Genomic DNA, 15758 nt, shown 5'->3' with positions numbered 1-15758 from the left:
GGACAGCCCCTCCAATGACTTTGTCCCACTGTGTCCTGCCCATCTCCCTGAGGGACTCACTTCCTCAGAAACTCTGTCACCAGAAGAGCCAAGGGCAGGACAGGTAGCAGGGTAGGTGTCCCACAGGGGATGCAGGTGACACAGGGTGACCATGGTTACCGAGCCATCAGGTTAGCAAAAGCGTTGGGCCTACTCATGCAGCTTTCAAGAGCAAGGAGAGTGCTAAGGGAGGGCCTCCAACAGCACCAGCATGGTTTAGGGACGGGCGTTCTGGCACTGTGGGTCCTGTGGCTGTCATATCACCTCATTTAAGAATTTGGGGACCAGACAGTAGGGTGACAGCATCCAAGGAAATGAAACCATTTCACTCTAACTAGGATGATCATCCAAGGTGTCTGATGACAAATGTGTGTCTGAGACGCTTGGGAGGCAGGAAGGGAGGGTGGGGCCAGGTGGGAGTATGACAGGGACACGGTCGAGGGGTAAGGCCACAGGCTGAACAGCCTGCCTCCTCTGTCCTCCTGTGCTATTCTTCTGAGGTCTGGACCTGGGCTCCTACGGGGGTACCTGTGGGGAGAGGAGGGGCTCCAAGGGGTGGGTACCTCCGGTTCTGGATCATCCACTGGCCCTGGGTGCATGGCAGATCATATTTCTGCCTCCGCAGTGCATAGGCGTCAAACCAGAGGGCCAAGCCATAGTCTAGGGAGGGCACCTGTGACAGAGAAGCTGGTCACCAGATGACCCATGCACTGGGGCTGCTCTGATGAGCACCTTCTAGAACAATAAAGAGAGAAGGAGGCCTGCCAACACAGAGTGCTGGCTGGGGCTGAAGTCTGTTACTTAGTCAACAAACAGGTATTGTGGTAGCTAGCAGAGCCAAGATGGCCATACCTGCCATCCCCCCTCCTGGAGCAATCTGGACCCGGGCTCAGCCTGTGGGTGCTTCAGCAGAAGCAGGACAAGGAACCCCTCCCAGCCAGGGTCCCTGGAGGTCCTTAGGACAGAGAGCAGGTGGACGGGCAGAGTGCAGAGCTCACCATGAAGTGCCAGGAGCAGTGGGTGCCGGGCGAGTAGTAGCTGGGGAAGTATGGTGTGCTGAGGACGCCCTGAGTCTCCACCTGGCTCTCCAAGGTCAGGTTCACCTCGCAGGCTGGTCCAGAGAGCAGTGGTTACACAGGCGGTCCCCTGCCCCCTCCCACTGCGCCTCCCAGCAGGGGAGGGGACAGCTGTAACCCCACCACCCCTCCTGTGGTAAAACAGTAAAGCCTAGAGGTTGCATGTGACTGATCTTGGGCCTTAGTTACCTCATCTGTAAAATGGGGACAATAATAATATATACTTCATAGGGTAGTTGAGAGGATTAAATGGACAAAAAATATTCAAACAGCTTGGAATGTAGTAAGTGCTCAGTAAATGTCAGCTATTGACATGTGCTATGCAGCATTGGACCATTTACTGAGAATACGCCTGACCATGACCGGGAGAGCCTCAGTCACAGGCCTCAGAGGAAGAATAATCTGTGCCCTTTTCAAAGACGGGCTCGGAGAAGAGGAGTGACTTAGCTGAAATCACACAGTGAGAGGGCGAGAGATCAGCAGCTGGAATGTCCCCAGCTGTCCTGCCACCTCTCCGTGGAGTCAAGGTTCCCAAAGCCCCTGTTCCCTTCCCTCTAAAACTGTGTCAAAGACTCCCCTGAGAGCTGAGCCAGCTCAGGCACCTCCTTAGTTCCAGGGACCCCTCGAGGGCAGCCAGCACCCAGCGGAGTACCTGTGCACCTGCACCACTGCCAGGAGATATGGGGGGTGACACCAGAGGGGGAGAGAAGACTGAGTGGGAAGAGGCCGGTGGGTGGCATGGAGAGGAGGAAGGGGGAGCAGCAGCTGTGTGGTCCCTGTCTGGGTCCCTCCCTTCCCAGAGCTCCGAAAACTGCTGAGTGTGCTTTGCCTGCCCAGAGGCGTGGCTACTGCAGACCCCAGGACAGCCCGAGAGAGGGGGTGGTGAGGGGGCCTGGAACAGGAGGGTGGGGGCTGGGGGAGGGCCAGTGCGCAGCTGGGGAGAGCCTTTCCCATGGAGTGCTGTGTAGTCGCTCTCTCCATGTCCCCAGAGATCTCCAGGTACACCTTTGGTAGGTGATGACTGTCTGGAGGGGAATCTCAGTTTCTCAGGCCTGTTGACCACAGACTCTACTGTCCAGGCTCAGCTGTGGTGGGTGTAAAAGGAGGGGACAGGGAGGTGGCTGCGGAGAGGAGACATTGAGCCAGGCTGTGGAGAGAATGAGGACGGAGGAGACACAGACTCAGGAAAGAAAATCAGAAGGCAGGAGAGAGGCGAGGGAGAGATGAGTGAGTGGCCAGTGTCTCGGGAGAGAGTGGAGAAGATGAGGGAGGTGGATGGAAAGTAGAAGGAGGAGGAGAAGGGCTGGGGTGTGGGCAGGGAGACGGGTGGAGGGCAGAGCTCTTCCAGGACCTGTCCTCTCCCTCACCCCACATTAGCTACAGCCAAGAAGGGGAAGGGCATGTGCAGGGGTGCACGCTCAGTCTCTGCCACCTCACTCGTCCCCTCCCCAGGGACCCGAGCCCGCACCCTGGAAGGCCACGGCCTGCACGGAGAGCACGAAGGGGTCGTAGTAGCTGTGTAGGCCCTTCTTCCACACCACCGCCATGATGGCACCTGACGCCAGGACCTCCACCACGGGCTCCTGGCGGCTGCAGCCATAGACCCTGGGGGGACAGAGAAAGGTGGAGAGGGTGAGCCAGGAGGTACCTGGGAGGAGCACAGGAGGGCTGACGGGCAACCTGTGCATCTGAATGTGCAGCCAGCCTGCTGTGTGTTCACAGACAAGCTGTTGACCTTCTCTGGCCCCAGGGGACTGATTGGATAATCTGTAAGGGTCAGGCTAGCATCGCAGGTGACAAAGCCAGGAGGATGCTCAGACTTCTAGAGCTTATATTTGACTATACCAGCTGACTCCAGTCCCACAGTCTTTCCTATCCCCTCAGAATTTTCCTGACCTCTGAGTATCCTTCCAACCTGTTCCCAAAGGATGACCAGACTGGCACCTGTGGGGACCACACCCTCCAGCTGGCCATACCCTGACCCCTGGTCTTGCTTTGGGTTCTGGGCTGGGACAGAGAGGAGGCAGGAATATGGTCTGGTGCCCCCTCGGGCAGGCACCGCAGGACTCCAGCCAGAGCCCGGTGCCTGGGTTGCACAGAATAATGGCATCTAGAGTGTCAGCCCTGCAAAGGCTTTTAGGAGATTGGCAAAGTCAACTACTTGGTTTCTAGGTGGGAAAACTGGGGCTCAGGACCATGTCTAGGCCCCAGGGCAGTTTCACAGCAGAGATAGAGGTATGCTGGTCACTGTCTGTGACAGCACCTTGTGTCCTCTCCCCATAGGTGTCCCCTGGACTGCAATCTCAAGCAAGGGTGCTCCCGGCTTCCTATCCCTTCTTACCTCCATCAAACTACCTTCTGTCTCCAAAAGAACCTTCCGAGCCATTGCTAATGCACAATCCAATTCCCTGAAGCTAATAACCTTGTCTCCCAGAGTGGGTGTACCAGCATCCATCAACAACGTGCTACTACTCATCTATGATGTGTTGGCCATGGACTTGACCAGAGGGAGTGGGCGCCGATGGGGGCACTGCAGGCATCCCAACAAGTGCATGCCTGAGATCCAAACCAGCCTCAAAAGCCAGTGGAGTGAGTGAGCCCAGGAGTTAGTTCCCCAGGAGGGTCCTGGGGCTGAAGTGTCCCGGGAAGGGGACCTGGCTGCGGGCCTCGGCTCTTGCCAGGGAGGGAGATGACCTAGCTCCCCTAGTTCTCTTTCCTCTTGCATTTACCACCTGGTTTGTTCTCACTGCTGGCTGCCCCCTCCCCACGCACATACCCTTCCCCCCTCTCCCTCATCTGCTCATCTCCCCCAGACAGTGAGAGATAAGACAGTAGGGTTCAGAGGGATCTGGAAGTCACCTTTATTCTTTTTTTTTGTATTTTTCTGAAGTTGGAAATGGGGAGGCAGTCAGACAGACTCCCGCATGCGCCCAACTGGGATCCACTCGGCGGTGATGCTCTAGCGCCTGAGGCAGAGGCCGAGGAGCCATCCCTAGCGCCCGGGGCCACCTTTGCTCCAATGGAGCCTTGGCTGCGGGAGGGGAAGAGAGAGACAGAGAGGAAGGAGAGGGGGAGGGGTGGAGAAGCAGATGGGCACCTCTCCTGTGTGCCCCAGCCGGGAATCGAACCTGGGACTCCTGCACGCCAGGCTGACGCTCTACCACTGAGCCAACCGGCCAGGGCCTGGAAGTCACCTTTAATGGGGGCTTCAGCTTATTATTATTATTATTATTATTGATTGTAGAGACAGAGAGCAAAGAAGAGAGAAAGAAGAGGGAGAAACATCGATTTGTTGCTCTACTTATCTATGCATTCTTTAGTTGCCTCCTGTAGGTGCCTGACCGGAGATTGAACCTACAACCTTGATGTATCGGGATGACCAACTGAGGTACCCAGCCAGGGGCAAAGCTTCAGCTCTTAATGTTGGAGGTTTCTTTTATTTTCTTTTACTTATTCAGCAGCAGAGGCTTGTTGTGACTGAAATGTCTTCAGCCTCCCAGGGTGTGGAACACATGAAAGCCAGCCAGGAAGGTAAAACGGGCAAGGGTCTACTCGACAGACCACCACATTTACTCTCACACGCTGGGGTGCCAGCTGGAGGACCCTCTCCTCCACCTAGCCTGTCATTTTAGACGTTGTCTTCGGGTCTGAGGTGGAGTGAAACACCTGCCCAGGTGCCACAGGGACCGAGCTGTGCCCAGCAGCCAGGCCCCAACAACAGCAGGATGGGGAAGTGGGGGACACTCCGAGAAGCCCCAGGGGAAGTTTGTAAGCATCCCCGCCCTCCTGAGAATCAGATATCAGCTGACTTCTCTGCACTTCCCAGAGCCCTCCAGGAACCCAGCCCACACACACCCAGATTGAGGTCACCAGGTGGCAGGGCGGCAGGGCTGGGTGCTAAGGGCGCATGCCCCCTCCGAGCCTGGAGATTCAGGGAGGCCCCGGGGAGGGGCCTGGGAAGAAGCTTCCCCCAGCTCATCCCCAAGGACTGCCCATGATCTAAACATGCAGGTCCCGCCCCCATCCCTACATCCCCTGCCTGGAAGCTGGCCCAGCCCAAGCAGGACAGAGAAGGCAGTAGCCTGATGCCCCACCCTCAGGTCTCCCATACCTGCTCCAGAGCCTTGGAGGCCCAATCCCTACTCCCTACTCTGCAGGGAGGAGCCCAGAGCCTAGGACATTTGCAGTCCTGTTACAGTCGCCCCATCCCCCACTACCTGCCCTCTGACCTGGTCACTGCTGCACTCCACATCATACCCTGTGTCCCAAAGCCCTACTCCTCTGCTCAAGAACATGCAGTCAGTGCCCCACTTCCCAAGTAGCAAAGTTTAAATTGCTCCTGGCAACTAGAGAGCATTACTGTGTCTGAGGGTCTTGGCACCAATGGGCAGATTTTAATCCTCACAACAACCCTACGAGGTAAGCATGATTGTGCATCCATTTTACAGGTGAGAAAACTGAGGCTTAGGGAGGCAAAGTGACTCCTAGGGCACACAGCTAGGATGCAACAGAGTGGGAGCTGGAAGTTGGGGCTGCCAGACTGAGGCAACAAGCCATGTGGCGTCCCGGAGCTGACCTCGGGCCATCTAGTACAACTGTTTGTTACAAATGGGGACACTAGAAGGGGAAGGGGGCTGCCCATAGCCACAGCCGTTTCCAGCTTCTCCTCTCCCTCTGGGGTAGCCTACCATCTCCCAGACAGTGAAACTGAGGTCACAGGGCCGCTGCGCTCAGAACACCTGGTGTGACCGTTGACCCCACACCACCATTTCCTTCACAGACCCCCACTTCCACCCCCACCTCCCCAGGGACTCACGAGGTAATGAGCCTTCTTTCCAGGGGCCCAGCCACGTCATATATGGCGAGCCGGTCCCGGCAGTCGGCCAGCGTCCACTCAAGCCGGAGTTTAAGCATGAGATCCTCAGGGCCCTGCAGGTGCCACAGGCAGCTGGAGACCAGGTAGTCGGGCCCCTTCAGCTGGAGGACCTGGCCCTGGCTCACGTAGCTGTAGCGGTAGCAGCCTGGAGTGGGAAAATGGACAGGCCCTCTGACCTCTAATAGCTGGGAGGAGAGACCTGAGGAGCCAGCCTGCAGGTTCTCGCCAGGGCAGGGGTGGGGAGGGAAGAGCAGCTGGATGCAGGTCAGCCTATGGGTACTAAGTCCCATTTTCCTGGTTCCCTGTGTTTCCGTCTCCAGGCTCCTCATGCACGCACACATTCATTGGTTCATTCATCCATTCACTCAGCACTCACTGAGCTCCCCATGCTCGGTAAGTACCAAAGAAAGGTCCAGCCACTGCTGGGAGTGTCAGGAACAGTGGAGACAGATACAAAGCCCAGCAGCAATAGTTTTGGAGGTGAGGTCTCCAGCCTGGCCAGTGAGGCAGGGAAGTCCTGGGGGGTCACAGGGTGAGCAACCCACTGCCCGCCGAGGCGGGCAGGAGCAGAGGCAGGCTTGATCACAGACTCTCTGGCTGCTGGAGGCAACATTGAGGGGGCTGGAGACCCGCCGGGCAGCTGTGCCACACAGGGAGCAGGGTGAGGATTTCGTTTCAGATGGAGAGAAGGGGCAGCCCCAGGTAGAGGAAGTGAGCTCTGGCTAATGGCAATGAAACAAGGAGAATGAAACCAATAGCACTGAGCAAGTGTCTGACATGCTGGCATCGAGCTAATGGCAGTACACTTACCCCTCATTTAATACCTCGGGGAAACAGTTTCTATTATTGTTCCCATTTTACAGACCTGGGACAGACAGGCCTGGGTTCCCCGCATCTCCACCTAATCTCTCCTGGGGCCTTGGGGACAATGGCATCATCCTGGCAGGGCTGTCACAGAGCTTAAGTATGATGCGTGCTTAAGAGCCCAGCGCAGTCCCTTGTACACAGCAGATGCTCAGCCTATGCGGTGGCTGTTCTGTAGGTGTGGGGGGGAGAGGGAGAAGGTGAAGCTGGAGTGAAAGTCCTGTGACTTGTCATCCTTCAGCTGACCCCACTGGAGGCTCAGACATAGCTGACCTCATTGACTGCCCTCACTTCACACCTCCTCCACGACACAGACACATCCTCCCACACCCACAGCTTGTGCCTCCTCTCTTATGTGGAAGCTGTGGGCTTTGTATGCAGTTCTAGAACTTGCAAGCAGGACCACCCACACCATTCAATCATTCAACATCATTATTGGGAACCTACTCTGTGTTTGTTTTGGGTACCAAGGACCAGCTGTGTAACTATCTCGTTTAAACCTCACCAGAAGGCCATGAAACAGGGGGCCTGTGTGTTCTGCCAGGAAGCAGAAGGGATGTGGGACGGAGGCCCAAATGTGAGAGGCAATCTAGTGTGCAGGGAATCCACCCTCTGCACAACGGCCCCAACACCACCTCTCACCGCTGTGTGACTCTGGGTCAGTTACTTCGCCACTCTGAGTTCTGTCAGTGGACACAACGATATTCCCTGTCCTACCTACTTCTCTGAGAGGCTCTGAGGACCGAGAAGGGAATGGCAGTAAACATGCTTTGCTCGGATCCTGCTGCCGGTTGCTCAGTTCCCTTTTCCTGACCCCTGGCCATCCTGATGCCAGCGGGGAGCTGACCTCCTCCAAGGAGAGACCTCTGCCATCTTCGAGGGGCAGGGATAAGGCCTGTGATATCTGCCCCAGCCAGCAGCTGGGGAAAGGTGCCTGGCTGCTCCTAGGCGTTTGTATGCTTTACATCTTGCTCCAAGCTGATGCTTTGCTTTTGCCATTTTAATAATTACTTTTTCTTTTTAGGCTAATTAAATGGAGAGGTAAGTGCTGGTGTCTGTTGATAATCAAAAACACCTTTAGGGAGCGTAGTACCTCTGGTCGCTGGAAGAAAGTAAGTGAACTGCCTTATGCGCTTTCCTCATCTAGTGTCTGCTCACGCTGTTCCCTCTGCCCAGACTGCCCTTTCCCCTCCTGCCTGACAGATCCTCACCTATTTCTCACTCCTGAGTCTGCGGCCCCAGGGCCCCCCAGGCAGGAGCAACTCCTTCCTCTGAGAGGCATGTCCCTTCCTCTGCTTTGGATTGTAGTCCCTGTCCCCAGGCACAACGATGCCCTCTCTCCACTGCCCCTGGGGACTCTATTCCAGCACTGGCACTTTCGATGTTGTGAGATTCTGTTTATGAGTCTGTCTCCCTCATGGAGTTCTGAGCTCCTCTGAGAGCGGGGCTGAGGACACAGTCATCTGGTGTCCCCAGCATGGGCATGGGGCCTGGCCTGGGAGACATGCTCAAAAACTTGTTCAAACGATTTTGATTGCCATTCTTATCCCATTAAACACTATGGCAGGGGTCAGCAAACTCATTAGTCAACAGAGCCAAATATCAACAGTACAACGATTGAAATTTCTTTTGAGAGCCAAATTTTTTAAACTTAAACTATATAGGTAGGTACATTCCTTATTGAGGTAGCGTCCGCACATGGTATTTTGTGGAAGAGCCACACTCAAGGGGCCAAAGAGCCTCATGTGGTTTGCGAGCCGCAGTTTGCCGACCAGAGCTCTAGACATTCATGGAACCAAATAATGGTTAATTGCAAAAAACTGCCAGAAACTTGAGGACACATGGCCACCTGGCACAGGCAAGGGCAACAGGAAGACCTGTCCCAGACTAAGGATCAGGGCCACGAGTGTACCAATGCAGTGTAAGATAGATAGATAGATAGATAGATAGATAGATAGATAGATAGATAGATAGATAGATAACCAGTTTCCTGTGTTCTCCTTTGAATCAGCTTTACTATTCTATTGGTTCCCTCATTACAGAATTAAATAAACGTCTGACATGTGCTCACTATATCTGCATATGAAAATCACTATTTTAACTATCTAAAAGTTGTTTGCAGACCCCATTACCTCAATCCACCAAGGAAGTAAGCATTTGCCCAGCCCGATGGGAGGAAGGGAAGGTCCTGCTGGCACTGTGCTCCCCAGGGCTCAACAGGGAGACTGTGGAGCCTCTTGGAAAAAGCCAGGTGACTCCAGCAGTATGGCCCAGGGGTGGGGTGGGGGCCTAGGGCAGATAGCCTAGCTGGCTGAGAAAGGGGAGGAAAAGGTGGAGGGAGCATCCTTGACTGAGATGGCAATACCTCCAGAAGACCAAGTTTTAAACCCAAAGTGACCAATATACCTTGAATTGGTAAGATTATTTTCTACCACTGTGCAAACAGTGGCTTGTGGGCAAGCTGAACTCAATGAGAGAAAAGTAGAGTCAAACTCTCATACCCCACACAGGCAACACATACATACTTATGTACAAGACACTCACACGTGTTCACACATGCACAACACTCCCTGCTCTCCTTCTACAGGCCCCACGCTTTGCTTGGGACCCCTCACTGACCGAGTCCATCATAGCATCCCCTAGGTGACTCTAGGCCAGTGCCCCCTGCACTGACCATAAAAGCCATGTGATCCCCTGACACTCGACCAAGCCAAGAAAAACACCAACTCAAAAGTGGAAGAAACAAAAGCAGCGTACCCAGCGTGGAATTCAGTGCAACTATGTCTTTTACACTGGCTTCTGTTAAAAGGAAATGAACATATGAATAAATAAAGACAAATATTAAATGCATAAAATGAAAATAAAAATAAGAAGAGACCATCAGAGCCAGCCTGTCTGAGGTTTCCCCTGAATGCCATCCACCCACACCGGCCTCTGGCCCAGTCCTGACTCCTGGGTCCCTGGGGGCCCACCCTGAGGGCATCCCAATCCCAGTGGGCAGTTTCCTGGACCTCATCAGACCATCCCACATTCACCCTCCCCAGAACTGACCCAGAATCACAAGGCCCTCGGGGTCCGGCTCATACTCTGCCCTGTAGGAAGTGGGGGTCGAGCTGTTGGCCGTGGACAGCAGCTCCTCCACCAGCAGTGCCCGCACCACTTCAGGGGTCAGCATGGGCCGGCGGTGCTCAGGAATTTGGAGGATGAACCAGAAGAAGCAGGTGAGAGGTCCCTCCCTAAGGCGGGCAGAAATGACAGGGGCTGGGGAAGGGGCCTGCAGTCGTCGCTGCCCAGCCCCTGCTCCTGCGGGGAAAGCACCGTCTGCGGTTCGGGAATGCTGAGCACTCACTACCTCCCAGGCACTGCTCTCCACCTCCACAGGGAAGCCTTCTAACCAGCTCTGTGGCAGGTGTTCTCCTCATCCCCATTTTGGAGGTGAGGAAACTGAGGCACAAGAGGCTAGACTGGTTGTATGCTACAGACCATGTCAAAGTGGCAGACTCAGACATGAGTGGAAGAGTTGGGCCACCCACCACTAACACCCCCCCCCCTGGCCTCATCTAATACATGCCATGCCTTTAATGAGCACACTGTAGCCATTGTCTAGACAATTCCTCCCACACCTCTGTGCCCACTTTGTAGATGAGAAGACCAAGTGCAGTGAAGGAAGGTCACACGCAGAAAGCCAACTTGCCTCTTCATATCTCAGTTTCCTCACTTTTAAAAATGAAGGCATGGCCCTGGCCGGTTGGCTCAGTGGTAGAGCGTCGGCCTGGTGTGCGGGGGACCCGGGTTTGATTCCCGCCAGGGCACACAGGAGAAGCGCCCATTTGCTTCTCCACCCCCCCCCTTCCTCTCTGTCTCTCTCTTCTCCTCCTGCAGCCAAGGCTCCATTGGAGCAAAGATGGCCTGGGCGCTGGGAATGGCTCCTTGGCCTCTGCCCCAGGCGCTAGAGTGGCTCTGGTCGTGGCAGAGCAACGCCCCGGAGGGGCAGAGCATAGCCCCCTGGTGGGCAGAGCCTCGCCCCTGGTGGGCGTGCCGGGTGGATCCCGGTCGGGTGCATGCAGGAGTCTGTCTGACTGTCTCTCCCCGTTTCCAGCTTCAGGAAAATAAATAAATAAATAAAAAATGAAGGCATGACATCAGAAGTCATTTGCCCTACCCTGTTGTAGCAGGGGGTGGGTCAGAGGGGCCAGGTGACTCACCCAAAGGAGTAGACGGAGCTGGAGTTGTAGTAAGTGCCCAGGCGGCTGCTGGAGATGAGGTCCTTGAGCTAAAAGTAGGGTGAAAAGTAACCCCCTGGTGACCGTCTGCAGAAGCCCCTCCGACCTTGAGATGGTTTTTCATCTCAAGGAGCCTACAGGGTAGAGTCTCACCTGTGGCCACACAGTGGGCAGCAGCCACACCAGGAAACCTCAGACCCTCTCCACTTTTTCCCCTCCCCCTAGGCACTCACACCGACCCCTTCCTCCAGTTCTGGCCTCCATCAGACCACCAAACACCTCTGGCTCCCCTTGTTGAATGTCACTCAATTCTGAGAAGCCCTACGTGGCTCCTGAGTCCCCTCCTCATCTCCAGCCACCAGGCATGGAGCTCAGCTGGCTGGTTTTTGCATATGTTCAACTACAGTGCTGACAGCAGGAAGGGACACAGGGTGGCAGGGTGGTAGAGCGGGTGGCAGTGTAGCACTGGGAACAGCATAGAGGTGATGTGCACCTTACCTCATTTCAACCCCACAGCGGCCCTGAGGATGGGCACTGTTAGCATCACCCACTTTACAGAGGAGGAAAGAGAGCCTTGGGGGGGGGGTCCCCTGAAGCAGATCGAGTCAAGGACGTGAGGCAAGTGGTTTATATGGAGGTGGCTCGGAGGAACACCAGTAGGGGTTGGGGGAGAGGGACTGGAATAGGGAGCAGCTAGCACAGCAGTGAAGTCATGAAGTAGAGCTATTGCGGCACCATCCACCCACAGGGAGCTCTGGGAGATAAGGGGTCATACTCAAAACTGCACCGCCCCAGGTCAGGATTGCTGGTGTGTTTATTCCCTGCTCTGTTACCCACGGTCCTGAGGCCCTATAGCAGAGGTCGGGAACCTTTTTGACTGAGACAGCCATGAAGACCACATATTTTAAAATTTAATTCTGTGTGAGCCATATAACGACCCGTGTATGTTACACATTATCCAATAAAAATTTGGTGTTGTCCCGGAGGACAGCTGTGATTGGCTCCAGCCACCCGCAACCATGAATATGAGCAGTAGGAAATGAATGGATTGTAATACATGAGAACGTTTTATATTTTTAATGTTATTATTTTTTTATTAAAGATTTGTCTGCGAGCCAGATGCAGCCATCAAAAGAACCACATCTGGCTTGTGAGCCATAGGTTCCCGACCCCTGTCCTAGAGCAAGTGCTGGCCTTGGTAGGCCACCCCCACACTGCCCTAGCTTCCCCAGGGTCATATAACTTGTAAATGACACGATCAGGTTTTAATCCAAGGGTATTTGATGCCAGAGTCCACTAACTCTCCCACTGACTTACACTATGTCCCCTTCCATCACACCTAGAACAGGCCTCTCTCTGCTCCCAGTGAGTGTCTGTATGGACTGACCAATGGGTTTGACAGGATCAGGCCCCTCCTTCCCTTTTTACTGCCACTTCCTTCCCTGCCATTCCCCAAATCCTCTCCTACCATCTTCTGGGCTTTGGCAGTTTCACTGCGGAAGGCACTGGACTCCCGGTGGGCAAGGTCCTGGGAGAAGTGGCGGTTGAGCACGCGGAGGCTCCCTGAGTACGCCTGGCTGACGGTCACCTCTGCCTTGTACCCTGCCCAGGAAGAAACCAACAGGTTAGCCAAGGCGCAGCAGGGATGCTGCCGTCTCCCCCAGACCCTCTCCTCCACCCGCCTCACCTCAGCCTCCAAGGCACCCTCATCATCCTCATCTTTGACATTGTTATCATCATCATCCAAAGTTTATTTAGTGATAAACTGGCCCCAAGGTAGCAGGGAGAAGGGAAGCCCACAGATGGATGGTTTTACTCTGAGTGAGATGGGAGCCGTGGGAGGTTTAAAGAAGAGAAGTTAGATGATTTGGTTTGCTACTGTGTTGAGAACAGGGTCTAAAGAGGCAGAGGCAGAAGCAGGGAAGCCTGCAGGCAGTGGTCCAGGTGAGAGGGGCCAGGGTCAGAGGCGAGGGAGCTTGGGACAGGCATGCAGGTGAAAAATGCTTGGAGTCAAGCTACAATTTGGAGTTAGGGGTGACCAGGTGTGCTGGCAAATGGAGAAGGAGCCTTCCTGGAGCCCAGCCCTCCCCACGTGGGGCCCAGGAAAGCTTAAGAATAGGCAGCAATGGTTCATCTCGGGGGCAGGTGGGAGGGCAGAGCATGTGGGTGCTGCTGGGAGGACATCGAGGGGCTTCAGTTCTGACTGGCTCCACTTCCTCGTTGGAACAGGTGGCAAAGTGGTGGGGGTGCAGGAGGTTTGAGAGGAAAGTATAAACCTGTCACGCAGGACAGCAGGCGAGGGAAAGGACCAGGAAACACATTAGGGACTGGGGCCCATCTCCCCTGGGAAGCCCGCCCCACCCTCTCCTCTCCTGGGCTGCTTTCTGGACCAGGCTGCCACTCGCTTTGGGCTTATCCTACTCCAATGTCCTAGGCCCCTTCCTGTCTTCCCTTCCAGGCTGCGCAGGGCACATCTGGGCACGTCTCTGCTTCGCCTCCTCACCCAGTGCCCGCTGCCTGGAGCACAGTCTGGCTGGGGCAAGAGGAATGGCTCAGACATCTCCTGAAGTGCCTCCTCTACCCTAGTCCCCTTGCTGGGTGAAAATGGACTTCCCCCAGCTGAGGTTTGGGAGCATGCTGCCCTGGGTCCTCAGCCCCACGGAGCACACCCTCCGGAGAGCAGTTTACTCCCGGAGCATAATCAGGAGAAAGTAGACTTATCTGCAAAGAAAGACAATGACAATTGGCAGGTGAGTTCCTGGGCCTGCAGCCTGATGCTCTGTGGTTTACCCTGAAGACTAATTATCCCGCAGTCTAAGGAGGCCTCAGCAGCTCTGTGCTATTTGGGGCACTGGCTTCCTGCCGGTGGTGAAATGCACGCAGCTTCCACTCCCTGCCGGCATTACTCGGTTCTGAGCAGAGAACTACCATCCACTCCGGGTCATGGCAGGCAGATTCACATCAGACCCGGGCTTCCTAACAGTGTCTGACAGGAGGCTGTTTCCAGACGTCCCCCACCTCAGCCCCCTCTGGAGCTGGGCCTAGGCTGAGCTCCCCATGACTGCTCAAAAGTGGGTCCCTGTTCCTTTCAATGGGCCTGAAATTCCATGAGATTTAGCCAGTATGAATACTTTCTAACATTTGCCGAGTGTTTAATGGGAAGTCTCTGATCATGTGTCCCTGCGATGGCTCTCAAACTCCTCAGCTTCCTCTATCCTGACACACGCCATGCTTTATGGTGAGGCAGGACTATCTTCAGAGCCTGATACAGAACTGGTGTATAGGAGGTGCTCAGGAATGAGTGAATGAATGAATGAATGAGTGAATGAATGAAGAGTTTTCGAGAGTGTACATGAAGCATTTTCACAGGCACGATATAACTTGGTTCATCCATTATTTTCCAAAGCCAAGACTTGGAGGAATGAAGGAGACAGTCTCGATCAGTTTTAGAGAAAGACATAGGTGTGTTTATTGAATGAATGAGTAAATGAATGAATGAATGAATGAATGAATGAATGAATGAATGAATAGACAAATAGGCCCAGAACATGGGCCACTTTCTTCCAGGTGACTGACTAAGGGCTGTGATACCACAGAGGGGGGGCCAATATTCAGAACCTGAGAGAAGCTCTGAGCCACCTGCTTTGGACACTCCAGGCCCCCCTTTCCCTGTGTGTTGAAGTCCACATGTGCTCGAGCTGGGGGATGCAAGCCCTCTGTGGGTGTGGACAGCCTCCGGGATGCCTGAGTCCTGTGTCTCTCCTCCCCTTCATCCTCGTTCATGCCAGCCCTGGAGACTCAGAGGCGTTAGAGCTGTGGTCTCCATGCTAGAGGAGCTCCCGGGCGGGGCTCAGGTAGGCAGAGACGCTACTTGGTGCCAGGAACCATGGCACCACTGGGCCTTCTCCTGCAGAGCCAGTCGGCTCAGAGCCCCAGGGGCAACACTGGGGGGTGCAGGCAAGGAGAGGCGATGTTTATACTGTACTCCTTTGGTTGTCTGTTCACCAGAACTGGGTGCCAGGAGATCACTCCTTCCCTAGCTGCTATGAGCTGGGGTCACTTGGCCTAAGTCCCAGGACCTACAACATAGGTGCAGCAACACTCCCATCTCACAGGACAGGAAGGGAGACTCAGAGAGAGGAAGTGCTTGCCCAAGGTGAGTTGCTAGGCATTGCTGACTTGGAATCCTCGTTTATTCTGTTGTGCCCCTCACAACCACCCCAAATTCTTCCCAGGTCCCTCTCCTGGGCAAGCCCACACCTTTACCTAGGAAATACCAGAGCAGGAACCCCCCTGAAGCCAGCACGACCAGGGCCAGCCACAGAGGTGCCAAGCGGATGTAGTCCCGGACTTTTCTCTTGGAGTCCCCAGAGGTCTTGAACATCCCCTCTGGCTCTGCCTCCTCTCCATCACCTCCGTCACCCACCTGGGGGGCCTCAGCCATGGGCATCCTAGCAGGGAAAGAGACCGGGGTTGAAAATGGCCTGGGATTTGCAAGGGAGCCTTTGCTGAATGCCAACAGTGCACAGAGATAAGACGGCCGCCTTCTGGAGTAGGATGCTCCTATGTACCCAGTAGTAAGCAGTGATGGAAAGTGGACAGTGAGCCACTCATGGGGGAGAAAGCAAGGCAGGAGGCGGAGCTGGACTGGCCTGGCTCTGCGACCCTCACCTTTGCACC

The 15758-nt window shown here is 54.9% G+C and overlaps 1 protein-coding gene across 4 annotated transcripts in view; it reads right to left on the bottom strand.

Annotated features, from left to right (window-relative positions):
• The window catches only part of TMPRSS6 (transmembrane serine protease 6), a 44867-nt gene that overhangs the window by 18553 nt on the left and 10556 nt on the right, over positions 1–15758 (bottom strand). For 3 of the 4 annotated variants that reach the window (XM_066259072.1, XM_066259082.1, XM_066259062.1), the window contains exons 2-10: positions 15345–15529; positions 12547–12680; positions 11061–11128; positions 9907–10091; positions 9613–9654; positions 5932–6136; positions 2584–2720; positions 1038–1150; positions 603–712 (exon numbers count right to left, since the gene is read on the bottom strand). In XM_066259072.1, coding sequence (XP_066115169.1) covers positions 603–712; positions 1038–1150; positions 2584–2720; positions 5932–6136; positions 9613–9654; positions 9907–10091; positions 11061–11128; positions 12547–12680; positions 15345–15528 — 1178 coding nt within the window. In that variant the 5' untranslated portion in view covers position 15529. The remainder of the gene's footprint in view (positions 1–602; positions 713–1037; positions 1151–2583; positions 2721–5931; positions 6137–9612; positions 9655–9906; positions 10092–11060; positions 11129–12546; positions 12681–15344; positions 15530–15758) is intronic. The other variant, XM_066259092.1, reaches the window with a different exon arrangement.

This window comes from Saccopteryx bilineata, chromosome 1 (genome assembly GCF_036850765.1).
Source record: "Saccopteryx bilineata isolate mSacBil1 chromosome 1, mSacBil1_pri_phased_curated, whole genome shotgun sequence".
Lineage (NCBI taxonomy): Eukaryota > Metazoa > Chordata > Mammalia > Chiroptera > Emballonuridae > Saccopteryx > Saccopteryx bilineata.
Note: the sequence above shows the minus strand (reverse complement) of the source record. Positions and strands in the feature narration are given on the sequence as shown.